This window comes from Paroedura picta, chromosome 1, assembly GCF_049243985.1.
Source record: "Paroedura picta isolate Pp20150507F chromosome 1, Ppicta_v3.0, whole genome shotgun sequence".
Classification (NCBI taxonomy): Eukaryota; Metazoa; Chordata; class Lepidosauria; order Squamata; family Gekkonidae; genus Paroedura; species Paroedura picta.
The window spans coordinates 79,646,589-79,661,665 of record NC_135369.1 but is presented as its reverse complement, the minus strand read 5'-3'; the positions used below and the strand labels follow the sequence as shown (position 1 = coordinate 79,661,665).

The following is a 15,077-nucleotide window of genomic DNA, read 5'->3' as shown; positions in this document are numbered from 1 at the left end:
CCCACCTCTATGGTTACTCACAGACTTCCATGTTGTGCTTTGCTGTTTATGAAGAGTATATTTTGGTGCTGATCAGAGGAAAACATTTTTGCATTTATATACTTTGAACAGGTACATTGTTTACGTGAAGCACAGTCATGGTCTGTGATGTATCCTGAAAAGGAAGAAGGAAAAAAGCTTAACATCACAACTTTAGATCAGCTATGGGGACCACATGTAAGAAAAGTATCTTGTAAAATGTTAATATTTACTTGTTTGTTTGTTTATACATGCATGCATGCTTTGATTTATATGCCTCCCCTCTCCAGATTGTATTGGAGTGGCTCACCTCAATAAGATTAAAAATCCATACAAAGTTTAAAATACATTAAAGCCAATTCATGCATCTATCTCCACTGCCTCTGTAAACCTGGTGATTGACTGTCCACAGTTGCTAGCCAAGCACAGAATGGAGGACAATGGTGGTTCAGCTGGGGGCCTCATTAGATGGCAGTGGTGGACCCTGGCCTCAACCAAATGCATCCATGTTAAGTACATGTCCAGCCACCCCCAAAAGATCACCAGTGACAGGGAAATCTTCCCCATGCAGGGAGCAAGACAATATATCTCACATCCTATTAAGATTACATACATGAAAAATGTATACCTATACTTGGGATCAGCCTTTATTCCATCGTATTGCATCCAAGGGAATAACAATGACAATAAAAATAGAGACTCCCCAGGGAGAATATAAATTCTGCAGCTAGATAGCTGACACTCTAGGAGGAATATCATTTGCTTGAATTACTTCTTCCTTTGCTCCCTTATCTAGCATTTTCAAGCAAAGTCTTCAAGCAAAGGTTGGATACTTAGGGTGGATCCTGCATTGAGCAGGGGGTTGGACTAGATGGCCTGTATAGCCCCTTCCATGATTCTGGACCCACAGGATCCCCGTTTTGCATATTGCGTTCCTGGGAAATGTGGTTGAACAGGCCTTGGCGGATTAGCTCCTAGCATTTTTGGAGGTAACTTTGACCCTAGTTCCATACCAGTCTGGCTTCTGTCCTGGCCACAGGGTGGAGATTGTGCTGGTTGCCCTTTTGGATAATATCCGATGCCAGCTGGATTGGGGCAGTTTGGCCATCCTCGTACATTTAGACCTGTCAGCTGCATTGGAACTGTTGGCCCACTGCCTCGCCGGAACCGGAATTAGGAGGACTGCACTGAAATGACTGGTCTTTTTCTGGAACTGGTTGCTTTGGGGGAGGAGTTATCTGACCCCTTTGTGCTCCCTTGTGGACTACCTCAAGGGGCGATACTCTCCCCTACACTTTTTAACATCTACATGTGATTACTTAATTTAAAATTGGTTTATAAAGTATTTTATTACAGATCCTGAGCTGTTTTTCTCACAATATAATTTCTGAATCATTTTTTTCTATACTAGAACGAAAGCTAATTTTATTTTAAAATAAAATGGGCGCTAGGGCCCGCCCCGCCAAGGATTCCCGAGGGCTCCTGTTCCCTCACGCCCCCGGCCTTCCTGCCCATGGGCCATGCCTGGGGGGGTGGGAAAGGAGCAGGGCCTCTGCGTCTTCGATGTGGCGTCCCTGCTCCTTTCCCACCCACCCCGTCCCAGGCGGCTGGATGGCCGGTGGGAAAGGAGCAGGGCCACCACGTCTTTGATGCGGCGTCCATGCTCTGTTCCCACACACACACCCCGTCGCAGGCGGCTTGGCGACCGGTGGGAAAGGAGCAGGGCCGGCGCATCAACGCGGACCTTCCCTGGCCAAGGCGACTGCTTTGCCATCAGGAAAGGAGCAGGGCCGCCACGTCAAAGAAGGGTGGTCCTGCTCCTTTCCCGCCGGCGAAGTGTGTTCCCCCAGGCGACTCACCGGCGGCGAAGGCTCTTTCCCCCAACGACTCCCTGGATGGCACAGCCAAAGACGGACCAAGTAGCCAATGGGGAGCTGCGCTGCACACGGCTCCTCATTGGCCACTTGGCCCTGGAGTGACACTCAGAGGGGCCAATCAGGAGCTGCAAAGCAGCTCTTGATTGGCCCCTCCGAGTTTTTATCACGGACTCAGCCTGCCCCTTTTTTCTCCCCTTTATTCCTTACTGTTTTATTTACACCGCTCCGCAGGAGCAGTTTAAAGATAACTACAATTAAAGAGCTGTTAGAAGAACATTCAAGAAAAACAAATGAATTCTGGTTAACACATTCTTTTCAACCAATAAATACACGAATTACCAATGAATATTCAGTTTTTCTGTATGTTCTCCATCAAAATCTGATGTCTTTCTGTAGCACTGGTGCAGAGTTCAAAGGGTGGTAGTACTAAATTCATGATTCTTTGGATTGAAACCACACTATGTACTGAATTCTTCTACCTTTTTTGACAGCTTAAAAAACTAAAATATGGATCTGCATATGTTTCTGAAGACAGAGTAATTCTAATCTCTCTTCTCCACCCAGAATTACCAATCCTGTTTTCAATCTGAACATGGTGAGACAGGAAATTTAAAACAGACATATGAGATCATGAACCATTCCGGCATTAATTCCATCATTTGGCCTACAGACCATTCTGGCATTTACTTGTTTAAACTGAAGATACTGGACCCAAACTTCAGGTTTTAATATAATTCATTATTGTAATGTCATTAAGCTTACTGTACTTATATATGTGTATTTTGCGTTATGTGCCATCAAACCATTTCCTACTTATGGCAACCCTCTGAGTTAATGACCTTTAAAATTACCTTTCATATGAGGTTAGATCCTGCTTATAATTATAAATGTACTTATTCCCATGTATACCATATATCTGTAATGGTACATCAATAGGGGGGGAAACACAAGCATAGTAACTCAGATCTTTCCTTGGCTGGGGCTATAACTCTGGATCACAAGAACAGAACAATTGTTCCAGTGACATAGTCTTTTCCATTCTGAAATTGCATACTTTAGATAGGCTTGGCTCATCTTATCAGTGGTAAACAACTGGCATTGCAAGAGAAGGAAATGGAGTTATCTAAAACCAGTCTGCTTTCATATCTACTTTCCTTCACATATAGGGTTGCCAGCCCAGTGGGAAACTTACTTGGCTACTGAGAGGAGGGGACTGGGGAGACAAAATTTGGGAAAGGGTCAGCTGGAGGGTCCCTGAAGTAGATGTCAAGTTATATGCAATGAACATGTTTTTTAAAAAAATCTTGATACAGTTCTGACTGCAGACACTAGGGGCGCATAGAAGGCAAAGCACATCAAAAGAGGTATGTGATTCTTGGACTCAGCCTTCCTGCAGAGTTTACTACAAGGCTGAGGAAACTATTTGCTAGGGATGTAAACTTGGGGAGGTGAGGGGCTCAACCACCCCCCAGGACAACCAGTGCCAAGGGACTCAGTCACAATGGCAGCTGAGGGACAGAACTGCCCTTCCCTGCTGCTTTCTCCATAGGCAAAAGCAGCAAAACTCCCACCCTGCGTGAAATAAAACCCTCCATGTTTGCCATAGCTTCACACCAGAGGAAACCAGGAAAAGACATCTATTTTGGACTGTGTGGCACAGCTGGCTGGTTTGATTATGGAGAGAGAAGTAACTTCCCACCAGCATGAAGCAAGGGAGAAAGGCTGGCTCCCGAAATTACATCTGGTCCAAAATGCAGTCTCCTGTAGTATAGACATGAAAGACCTGGAGGAATTTCCACTACCTCTTCCTTGACAAGAAATTTAGCTTCAGAGAAAACAGCTCCTAATGTGAAGTGAAAGTCAGGGCAACAGTACCAAGATACTTGAAAAAGATGACGTGGCAGCAGAAAAAGCATATTTGATATCTGTCCCTTAGCAGTAGATGATATGAAGGTTCCTCTTCCAAACACATCAAGAGACAAGGACGCATGTGAAGCTTTTATTGAAAATGGCTTCTCAAACTGGAAGAAGGCACTCTTGAGATTCAATAGTAATCAGAATTCAGAATTCAAATTTGCCCCATACAGTTGTCTAAGCTATAGCATCTGTTAAAGCAGGGATAAATGTACACAGCAAGTTTTTAGAAGCCAGTAGAAGCAAATGTAAGATGCTAGAAATGCACTGCTGACAATTTTATCATCAGTAAAGGTACCTTTCATGTCAGGGCAGTGCAATGTGCAGCCATATTGAGGAAGAGTCTAATTTGAAACAGCTTTTGCTGCTACATGCTGAAGCTATTCCACAGCTGAAATCATTACTGAATAGTACAAAATGCAAATGGATTTCACATACCTTTGTGAATGATATGCTTGAGATCATGTGTCACAATGCTCTACATATAGAAGTCAGAGATTAAAGAAGCTGATTCTTTAATCTCTGCCTGTGATTATTGATGAGACCACAGATATTGCCACCTAAGAACAGTTTCATATTTACAAAAGATATATTTGTAGAGGAATTATTTTTTGGATTTTATGAAACTGACTAATAATGCTATGATGGAGCACCAAATGTTGCTGGACGTCTTAGTGGAGTACAGGCTCTTGTAAAGGCTGAGGAACCTCAGGCACTATACATTCATTGTATTGCATGTTGTAAACTTAGTACAAGAGGTGTCAGAAAATGTTATTGTGTAGAAATTTTCTGAGTGAGTTATCTAATATGATTGCCTCTATGAAAACGTAACCCAAACCTCTTGCTTTGTTTAAGCACTTCCAACAGGCAGAGACTGTAAATCTGAGACAATTTTGCCCTACTAGGTGGACTGTTAGAGCAGCTTCCTTACAGTCAGTGGCTTCAAATTATAGGGTATTGATTCAGTTCTTTGAGAAGGTATCTTCTGAGGAGAGAGGGGATCCTGGGACAAAAGCAGATGGATATGCACAAAGCTTGCTGAGATTTGCTTCTTACTTCTACAGCTACTGATGCCTAAAACAAAGCTCTTCAAAAAAGTAATCGACCGTTCCATCAAGAAGAACATTTTCTTCCTTCTGCAAAGGAGAGTACAAAGCAACTGTGGAACAACTTTGAACAGTTCTGGTCTCAGACAGTCATGGCAGCAAGAAAAATTGATTTAGAGAGTCTATGGTACAGCTCTCAATGATTTCATTCTTGAGGAGGAAATTGAACGAGCCTTGAGTCAATTGCCAAACAATAAGGCCCCAGGCATTGACATCATACCTGTGGAACTGCTGAGATTGTACCAATCAAAACCATTACAGCTTTGTGCCAGAAAATCTGGGAAACTAATACAATACAATACAATACAATACAATGCAATACAATACAAAACCTTTAATGGCATTCACAATATAAAACATATACAATCGGTATATTTTATAAAGATCTGTAAAGTTCTGCATCTGGGTCAGAAAAATGAAAAGCATGCCTACTGGATGGGGGATACGCTTCTAGGTAACACTGTGTGCGAACAAGATCTTGGGGTACTTGTAGATTCTAAACTAAACATGAGCAGGCAGTGTGATGCAGTGGTAAAAAAGGCAAATGCCATTTTGGGCTGTGTCAACAGGGGCATCAGATCAAAATCACAAGATGTCATAGTCCCATTGTATACGGCACTGGTCAGACCACACCTGGAGTACTGTGTGCAGTTCTGGAGACCTCACTTCAAGAAGGACATAGATAAAATTGAAAGGGTACAGAGGAGAGTGACGAGGATGATCTGGGGCCAAGGGACCAAGCCCTATAAAGATAGGTTGAGAGACTTGGGAATGTTCAGCCTGGAGAAAAGGAGGTTGAGAGGGGACATGATAGCCCTCTTTAAGTATATGAAAGGTTGTCATTTGGAGGAGGGCAGGATGCTGTTCCCATTGGCTGCAGAGGAAAGGACACACAGTAATGGGTTTAAACTATAAGTACAACGATATAGGCTGGATATCAGGAAAAAAAATTTCACAGTTAGAGTGGTTCAGCAGTGGAATAGGCTGCCTAAGGAGGTGGTGAGCTCCCCCTCACTGGCAGTCTTCAAGCATAGGTTGGATACACACTTTTCTTGGATGCTTTAGGATAGCAATCCCCAACCTGTGGGCTGCGGACTTCGACTAATTGGAGGTGGGCCCCGAAGGACGCCTCCCCCCCCCAGCCCTTTACTTCACCCCCCCGGCCCTTTACAACACACTTTGGGTGTCATTGTCTCCCATCACTCCCAGATGGGACTATCTCGTTGCAGAGAAACAAGCTCAGGGTTCCCATTGATTTGTCATTGTCATGAGTTAAAATTTCCATGAAAATAAAATGTTCCTTATGTTCATTGTTGTGGTGTGTCTGTATCTTATTTTGAAGGAATGTTTAAACATTACCATAGCGATCTGAGAGCGCTAGGGCAGTGGTTGAGAGTAGAGGAGTAAACTACCCCACCCACCGAGCCTCAGTAAAAGGCGTTGAGTGGTCCCCGGTGAGTGGTCCCTGGCATTGAGTGGTCCCCGGTGATAAAAAGGTTGGGGACCACTGCCCTATGGGACATTACTATAGATAAAAACTTGGCTACCCGTTCAGTGGTCTCCGAGCAATTATCGGTAAGCAGCAATTCATCTGAGACATTAGGGAAGGGTAGAAGTGGGGAGATCAAGTCAGAACGTCATGCCTCTGCAATAGGCTGGGAAAGTAATAATTGGCCAGAGGAGTGGAAACGATCTGTGTTCATTCCACTACCAAAAAAGTGACTCAAAAACCTGTTCTAATTACTGTGTAATAGCCTGCATTTTTCATGCTAGAAAGATCCTGCTGAAAATCATACAACAACACATACTAACAACCATTGAAAGAGAATTACCAGATGTTCAAGATGGCTTTTAACAGGGGTGTGGCACTTGTGAACACATAACAAACCTGTGCTGGATTTTGGAAAAGTCACAGGAATATGCTTTATTGACTATAAGACATCTGACATTGTTTTATTGACTACAAGAAAGCTTTTGATTTTGTGGATCACAACAAATTGTGGGAAGCCCTGCAAAATTTGGGGTTGCTGATGCATTCGATCAAGCTGATGCAGTTGCTCTATGCAAACCCAGAAGCCATTGTACGTACACCATTTGGTGACACTAACTGGTTCAAAATAAAGGAAGGATTCTTTCCTCCTAACTTTTTAACTTGTATGCTGGGATCATTATGAGAGAGATGAAATTCAAAGAATCAAAACACTGGAATTAAGGTTGGTGGGAGGAATATAATCTTCGGTATGCTGATGGCACTACCCTCTTGTCAGAAACTAAGGAAGGCTCAGAACAGCTGATTACAAAGGTCAATAAAGAAGTAAGAAATTTCACATTTTCTTAAACACTAAAAAGTAAAAAATAATGACCACTGCAAAAAACAGACTTGTCACAATAACAATTGATGGTGAAGAGATCAAATGTGTTCAAGAATTCATTTTTCTTGGATCACAAATTGATGTGAATGGTGATCGCAGTATGGAAATAAAATATCAAATTGCGCTGTATTGCTCAGCAATGATGAACATGAACTGAACATGGAAAACAGGGACATAAGTCTAATTACCAGATGTAGATTAGTTAGATGTATCATATTTCCAATAGCCACTTGGCTGTGAAAGTTGGACAATGAAAAAAACGGACAAGAGAAGAATGGGTTCATTTGAACTCTGTTGTAGAAGGCTTCTGCTGGTTCCATTGACGGCAAATGTCACAAACAAAGAAATACTTCAGCGAGTACAAATCCAATATATCATTTATTAGGCAAAATCACAAAACTCTGGCTCACTTACTTTGGCTATATCATGCGATCCAATTCAATGGAGAAAGCAATTATGCTAGAATTAGTCAATGGAAGAAAGAGACCAGGCCGACAAAGAACACAGTGGATAGAAACTATCAAAATGAACACCAGCCAGAACACTGCATGGCTGAGGGATCAGGGATCATGGCAACAGCTGTGCTATGGGATCACCAAGGGCCATTCCACACATTAAAAATATCAGCAGGCCAGTGCAATGGTGTAACGCTAAAAAAACCTTTGCCTCCTGGAATTCCTCACCTGCTGGCTCCTCTGCTGCCGCCTAACACTTCCTGCCATTTTGCATGCCTGCTTGAAATGGCAGAAGAGGGTAACATGCTAGACACACTCCTCTCTTCTGCCTGTCAATCAAGATATGCAGCCAATCACCTTTCTCACTCTTTTAAAGGGACTGCGATGACCGCTAATTTTTTTTTAATGAGACTTATTTGTTTAAACACATATGCATTTGTTCATAGATGCATAGGGCTCCTTCCGGAGCCTTGAAGCTTTAAAAAAAAATGGAGGCTTCAATTTGTTTTTGTTTATTTTTTGTTTTGGTGGGGAAGAAGCATGTTTTATGGGCAAACTGGTGGGGGAAAGCATATTTTGTGCTCTGCCTGGGCGATTGTGCATCTATTAGTTGCTCCAGGCAATCAGGGTTTTTTTTGTTTTTTTTAAGAAAGCCCTGTTCCAGGTGAAGAGAGAGGGAGGCGGGATCGAGGGCGGGCACTGGAGCTGGAGATCTCGCTACTTCAGCCACTTTGGTAACACACATGTCTTGTGCGAGCGTCTTGCTGGCTGCTCTCATCCTGCTAGCGCTACATGCCTGGAGGAATCCAGTTATGTGGATTCCTCTGCAAGCGTTTTAAAATAGAGCATGTAGCTGCCGGTTTGCTGCTGTAATGCTGGATGTTTACGACATCGTGCAAAACGCCTGAAATTTGCCATTTGCAAAGGGTAAGACTCTCACTTTTTTAATCAGGTGCAGAATGGCCCCAACATAACTGAATGGCTGACAAGTACAACAACAATTTGTACCATGTTGAGAGCCAGAACAAGGTCCAGATTATAATATTGTTCAAGGCAACAGCTTTCCTCTATAGCTGTCAAAACTTATTTCTCATAAATATTTTTAGTAAGCTTTTCACCATGCAAACAATTCTTTTCACAGTAATTTTAGATACTTTCCTGTATCAATATGACTATAGGTTATAATGTTACGTGGAGGATCCAATGTGACAACAGTCTACATGTTTCCAAGGTCCTTCCTATGGACAACAAAATATGTACACTGGAAATCAGAATCTTCTAAGACAAACTCGGCCTTTTGCTCTACTATCACTAGAGGAAGCATAGTCCATTTATCACGGCATGGCATAATCCATTTTAGCTTAAGCAGATATATATACGGACACTGTAGGAGACTATGTACAAGAGAATCCATTGACTGGTGGTGCAGGGACATAGCAGTTTGGAAAAGGCTATATCAATAAGCAGGGTGGCCCCGCATCCATCAACTTGAAATGTCTAACCTGCTGCCTATGGGTGAGATGCATCAAGTACATTATCTCTCTATTTACCATACACATGGCAGATGATATAATTCTGTTAGATGGCTTCAACTATCCAGAGACAGTGATACTCAGGCAGACCATGAATGGCTGGCATTTACATCACTGGGGCACACTGGAAGCTGGCCTCTTTGCTACTCCATTCAATGCTAAGTGTCTGAACTTTTGCCCCAGGACAGGTAAAACTTATCACTCTTGGTAATGTCTTTCTTCTGTGGTCACGAGAATAGTCCAATGCCTTACTATTCCTCTCCTAACCAGGAAAATAGTGAGGAAATGCCCAGATTGCATCTTCATTGTTCCAGCCTCAGTAGGCCAACCTGTCCAAAAGCTGTTTCATCTGTCTGCTCAAAACCTCAAATCTTTTGTCTAAATAAGATAAGATCCTGGCACTGTGAGTCCAGTAAACCTTGAACCTAGTGGCTAGAGCAGTGGTCCCCAACCCCCAGGCTGGGGACCGGGACCAGTTCGTGGATCAGTCGGTACTGGGCCACGGCTCCTCCTCATCCTCCTCCCCGGATGCTGCCTCGGGGGCTGCCCTGCCACTCTGCTGCTGGCTCACCTTTGGTGCTCTCCAGCAGCCGCCATGGCTGAGGCTCCTCCTCGGCCTGGCACTGTGCAGCTGCTGCTGGCAGCACCCCCCCCCCAAGCGGGAAGTGAGGGGCGCCAGCAGGAAAACAAGCGGAGCAGGGGCTCAGGGGGTGGCGGCGACATCCCTCAGCAAAAGGCAAAAAGCATGCTTCAACCCAGCTGTAGAAACAGTGAGGCACATTGAACCCACAAGCAAACAAAATGAGTAAGAAACAGGTGTCTTTGCAACAGAGAGTGTTAGGGCAGTGGTCGAGAGGAGTAGACTACCCCCCCCCCCGGGCCTCAGTAAAATCATCAAGCTTTGACCAGTCCAGTGATAAAAAGGTTGGGGACCACTGATACTGCCATGAAAATGGTATTTTCACTGCCAGGAAATCTTCACTAATTTTCAAAAATATGCAAAATAATGTTTTTCCTTTTATTCCAGTTTTTGTGATTTTTCCATATACTTTGCAATCCGTACATATGGCATCGCTGAAAGGTAATTATTGAAAGTCCTTTCTAGTTGACATTGCATTTATGATGATGTTAAGTATCAGGAGCCTTTTCTTTGAAAAATGCCATTGATCTAAAAACCAACCTGAATACACTCCAGCTAGGAATCAGAGATTCAGTTTGGATAAGCTGAAAAGTACTTGAATCAATACTGATTTGGGTATTTTCAGCCATATCCGGGCCGAATAAAAAAATAACATCGATTTAAATCAGCCAAATCATAGAATCATAGTTGGATGGGACTTCCAGGGTCATTTAGTCCAACCCCCTACTGAATGCAGGAAATTCACAACTATCTGCCCACCCACAGTGACCCCAATTTCATGTCCAGATGATGCCCCTCCCCCAAAAAATCCCTGGCCAGTCTGGTCTGGAGGAAATTCACCTTCTGACCCCAAAGTGGTGATCAGTATTTCCCTGGGCATGCAAAGGGCTACAAGAGCCAAGCTCAGACGCAATCCCTTCTGCCCACCCACTTAAAATCTTCCTAAGTTACAGAATCAGCATTTCATATAAATCAGGTGCCAAAATCAATTTGGCTGATTTGGCATAAAAAAGGACCTCAGCAAACAACTGACAATCAGCTGTTTGGCGGGGCCCTTAATTGCCTCCTAGGCAGGGCTTTCCAGGCTGTAGGAAGCTCTCTGCAGCCTGGGAAAGGAGGCAGAGTGACCAAACAACTGATTCTGACAATCAGCTGTTTGAGAGCTCTTTAAACATCTGCACCTTCCACCCAGAGCCTTCCCAGGCAGCAGAGGCTCAATCTTCACTGCCTGGCAAGGGTGGGGTGAAGAATTGTCATACAACTGGTCTTCAATGATCAACTGTTTGGGAGTTCTTGAAATGCTTCCTCCTTCCACCCAATGCCTTCCCAGGCAGCCGAGGCTCTACCTACCTACCAGTATGCTTTACCTATAAGGCAGACTTTAATTTATCTGCTCCCTGAACAATACTAAACAACACTTCCTGACAGCTGACTAGATATAGCAGCAGCTTTCAGATCTGCTCAGACCTTCACAGAAGGGCTGGACAGCCTCATGTCCACATCAAAGTTCCTATGAAATCAGCATATTAAAAGGTTTTCTGTAATGGTTCCATGTCTGGGGAGATTGTGATGTGGAGATACCTTGAAATGATTCTTTTAGAAGAAGAAAAAGAGCTGGTTTTTATATCCCACTTTTCACTGCCCAACGGAGTCTCAGTGAGGCTTACAGTTGTCTTCTCTTCCTCTTCCCATAACAGGTACCCTATGAGGTAGGTGAAGCTGAGACAGCTCTGACAGGACTGCTTAGTAAAAACAGCACTATCAGCGCTGTGCTGAGCCCAAGGTCACCCAGCTGGCTGCATGTAGGAACTGGGAATCAAATCTGGCTCACCAGATTAGAAGCCACTCCTTTGAACCACTACACACGCTGGCTGACTTTTGGTATACACAGAAGTGACTCGGGGCTTTATATAGTGCAATTAGCTAATGATTATACATTTAACTTCAAAGAAGAAGAAGAGTTGGTTCTTATATGCCACTTTTCTCTATCCAAAGGAGGCTCAAAGTGGCTTACAGTCGCCTTCCCTTTCCTCTCCCCACAACAGACACCTTGTGAGGTGGGTGAGGCTGAGAGAGCCCTGATATCACTGCTTGGTCAGAACAGTTTTATCAGTGCCGTGGGGAGCCCAAGGTCACCCAGCTGGCTGCATGTGTGGGAGTGCAGAATCGAACCCGGCATTCCAGATTAGAAGTCCACATTCCTAACCACTACACCAAACTGGCTCTCAAATAGAATGCTATGCAAGACACAATGAAACTGACCACTTTCCCAGAAAGATATTCCACATAAGATTGGGAATGCTTACTACAGATGGATGAAAATTCCCTTGAAATTTCAATGTATTTTGTTTCCTGAGATCCTCCTGAACAACTAACATTCATTTTCTCTACTGCTACTACAACTACTAATAATAATCATCATAATACTACACAAAAACAATGTTAATGGTAAAAACATTTCCTCCTTTGAGATCTGTAATCAGGAAACTGAAGCACGCTTAATGTTGAGCCTAATACTGGTACCAGTACTCACTATTCTAAGAGCAGGATTTTTACTTATTCCACTAAACTATTTCTTTCTTCCACCTTGGAACACAAGACTGATCCAACCTGATCCAGACTTACTCAGTTTTTATTTCATTTGTATTTTTATCTTTCTTGCTAAGACAGTGTGTTCTCTAACCAGATCTGGCAGCGTCACAGTTTGTGATACAACTAATTTTATTCTTGTGGGCCTCACATTGGTAGAAAGTTGGGATATAAATTACATAATCATAGGGTGAAAAGCTTTGGATGTAGTTGTTCAAAAAGCCTATAGAGTTCAGTCAGGTGATAATGCTAATTTTTACACTATCACATGGAAATAATTTGTTATGTTTTTTGTTAACTATGAGTCATGATTAATAACTCTTTATTACTAAAAGAGCAACACAAATGTTTTGTATATCAACAGCTGCACCATCACAAAGTTATAAATGTAGCTGTTGCAATACTATACTAGTGTCATAAGCATAATTATTGAAACACAAATTTCAATAATTCCATTGCGTTGGCACACAGTTTTGAGGAGGATTTACCAGCTTGGTGAGACTGCATAAAAAGATATACATTAATGTTCTGTTTTGTTTTCATTTTAGCCCAAATAATGCAAAGATAGCTGGCTGGTCTGTCTTTGTAGTATGTCTCTTTTTGGGAGTTCTCCTTATCACCTACTTCAGGTATGTGAAGATATTTCGAGCAATCAATTCTGTTGATCCACCGCTGTCACTTCATTCACATTTAAATGCAACAGACACTGCTGAAGAAATGAAGAAAGAAGAATAATTTGTCTTCCTTATGTATTACAATGAAAAGCAAGTAATTCATCTACCCTTAGTATTACAATGTATACAAATGATAAGAGTTTTTAAATGTTTGAAAATAAAAGCATACTGTTTTGACAGGTATTTTTTTACTTTCCCAAGAAAAACTGAGATGTTGGAAAACACTGTATTATTATACAGAAAATCCTGATCTCAAACCCATTCACTGTCCTACTATGAATCTGGCACCGTTAAGCAGTGATGATCATGCGACATGCACTTTTACTTTTGGGTGTACAATTATAAGTAGAAATAATAATGTGACATGCACTCTGACTTTTGGATATGTGTACCTGCACAGATCACTTGATGAACAGCAGTCACAGGTAAGCGCAACCCTAGTTTTTTTCACATAATTCCCCTCCTTGCTTTAGGGTTCATTCTCCAAAGTACCCTTTTGGTGCACATATAGGATGCCGTTCTTACATTTTCACCAGTGGAAAAGGTCATTGGATATAACTTATTATCACAACAAGTGCTTTTATAGAAGGGTTAGTTCCTAAAAATACTACCAAAAGCAATGGGAGCTTAAGAATGGCCTATTCATCATTAGGACATGCTACAAACAGTTCACACTGCAGGGACCTACAACCTTGTGACAATTTTAAGGTGGTTTTGCTTTAAATACCCATTTACATCCAATTGCTTTCTTGTAAGTGGTAGTTTAAACAAAGTCCAAGTCTGATTTTTGAGCAATTACTCATTTTCACTTGTGCTGCCTTTTCCCATTAGTAGGCCACTACAACTAGCATTTGTTCAATCTCTTTCCAGTTTGCTGGTTCCTTCAAAAATGCTGATTTTGCCATGTACATTGTGGAGCTAGTACTCTTTGTGCATGATGAACATCTGGGTTGTTCAGGGATTTGTTCTGTTCTCTGCACTTCCTCCAGCACATCATCTGACACATTTTCAAATCAATACAAATATAAATTTGTACAAATACAAATAAATAAATATCCCCTTCTTTTTATGCACTGCTTCTGCAATCTGCGACGTCTCTCTTTTCTGGAGACTGCTATGTCTATAGCCAGGATAGGTTCCTGTTGGCAGTAGAGGATAGGACCAGAAGTAATGAGTTTAAATTATATGTATCAGGCCAGGTATCAGGAAAAAATTTTTACAGTTCAGCAGCGGAATCAACGGCCTAAGGAGGTGGTGAGCTCTCCCACACTGGCAGTCTTCAAGCAGCAGCTGGACAGATACTTATCCTGCATTCAGCAGGGGGTTGAACTAGATAACCTGATGGCCCCTTCCAACTCTATGGTTCTATGTGCTGAATTTCTGAATTTTAATGTTGTCTATGGATGTGATTTGTGATTCAATACAATAGTATTCATGCCTTGGAGACATTTTTTAAATACTGTGGCAGTGCTATGAAGCTCCAGATATATGCCCTTTATACTGCAGAATCTGGATATATGGGTGTGATCTGTAATTTTACAGTGCATGTTGTAGAATGCTAAGTAAAAGTCCCAAGGATCCATGAGGATTCCTGTGCAGGATTTATTTTTTTGTAACACAATAGCACCACTAAACACTATCAGTGTTTTTAAGATACAGTACACACATGAATGTGGTCTATGATTTAATTGTGAGTTTCAGATTATTCCATTTACAAATCATTAGGATTCATAATTTGGACCCATGTATTTTATGCCATGAACCTAATGTATCCATGATTTGTATATGGACGTTTATGGATATGATTTGTGCTTTGAATGTGCATATTAGAAAACAGTGTAAACATCACTTGAATCCACGAATTTGCACCACAAGGCAAAAAGAATGGTGGATTCCCCCC

At 42.2% G+C, this 15,077-nt stretch overlaps 1 protein-coding gene across 1 annotated transcript in view; it reads left to right on the top strand.

The window, feature by feature from the left end:
- Window positions 1-13,311, top strand: part of LOC143840978 (cation channel sperm-associated auxiliary subunit epsilon-like) — a 156,619-nt gene extending 143,308 nt beyond the window's left edge. The window contains exons 20-23 of the mRNA XM_077344486.1: window positions 112-216; window positions 2,460-2,617; window positions 10,302-10,355; window positions 13,052-13,311. Of these exons, the coding sequence (XP_077200601.1) occupies window positions 112-216; window positions 2,460-2,617; window positions 10,302-10,355; window positions 13,052-13,238 (504 nt within the window). The 3' untranslated portion in view covers window positions 13,239-13,311. The remainder of the gene's footprint in view (window positions 1-111; window positions 217-2,459; window positions 2,618-10,301; window positions 10,356-13,051) is intronic.
- The last annotated feature ends 1,766 nt before the right edge of the window (window positions 13,312-15,077 follow it).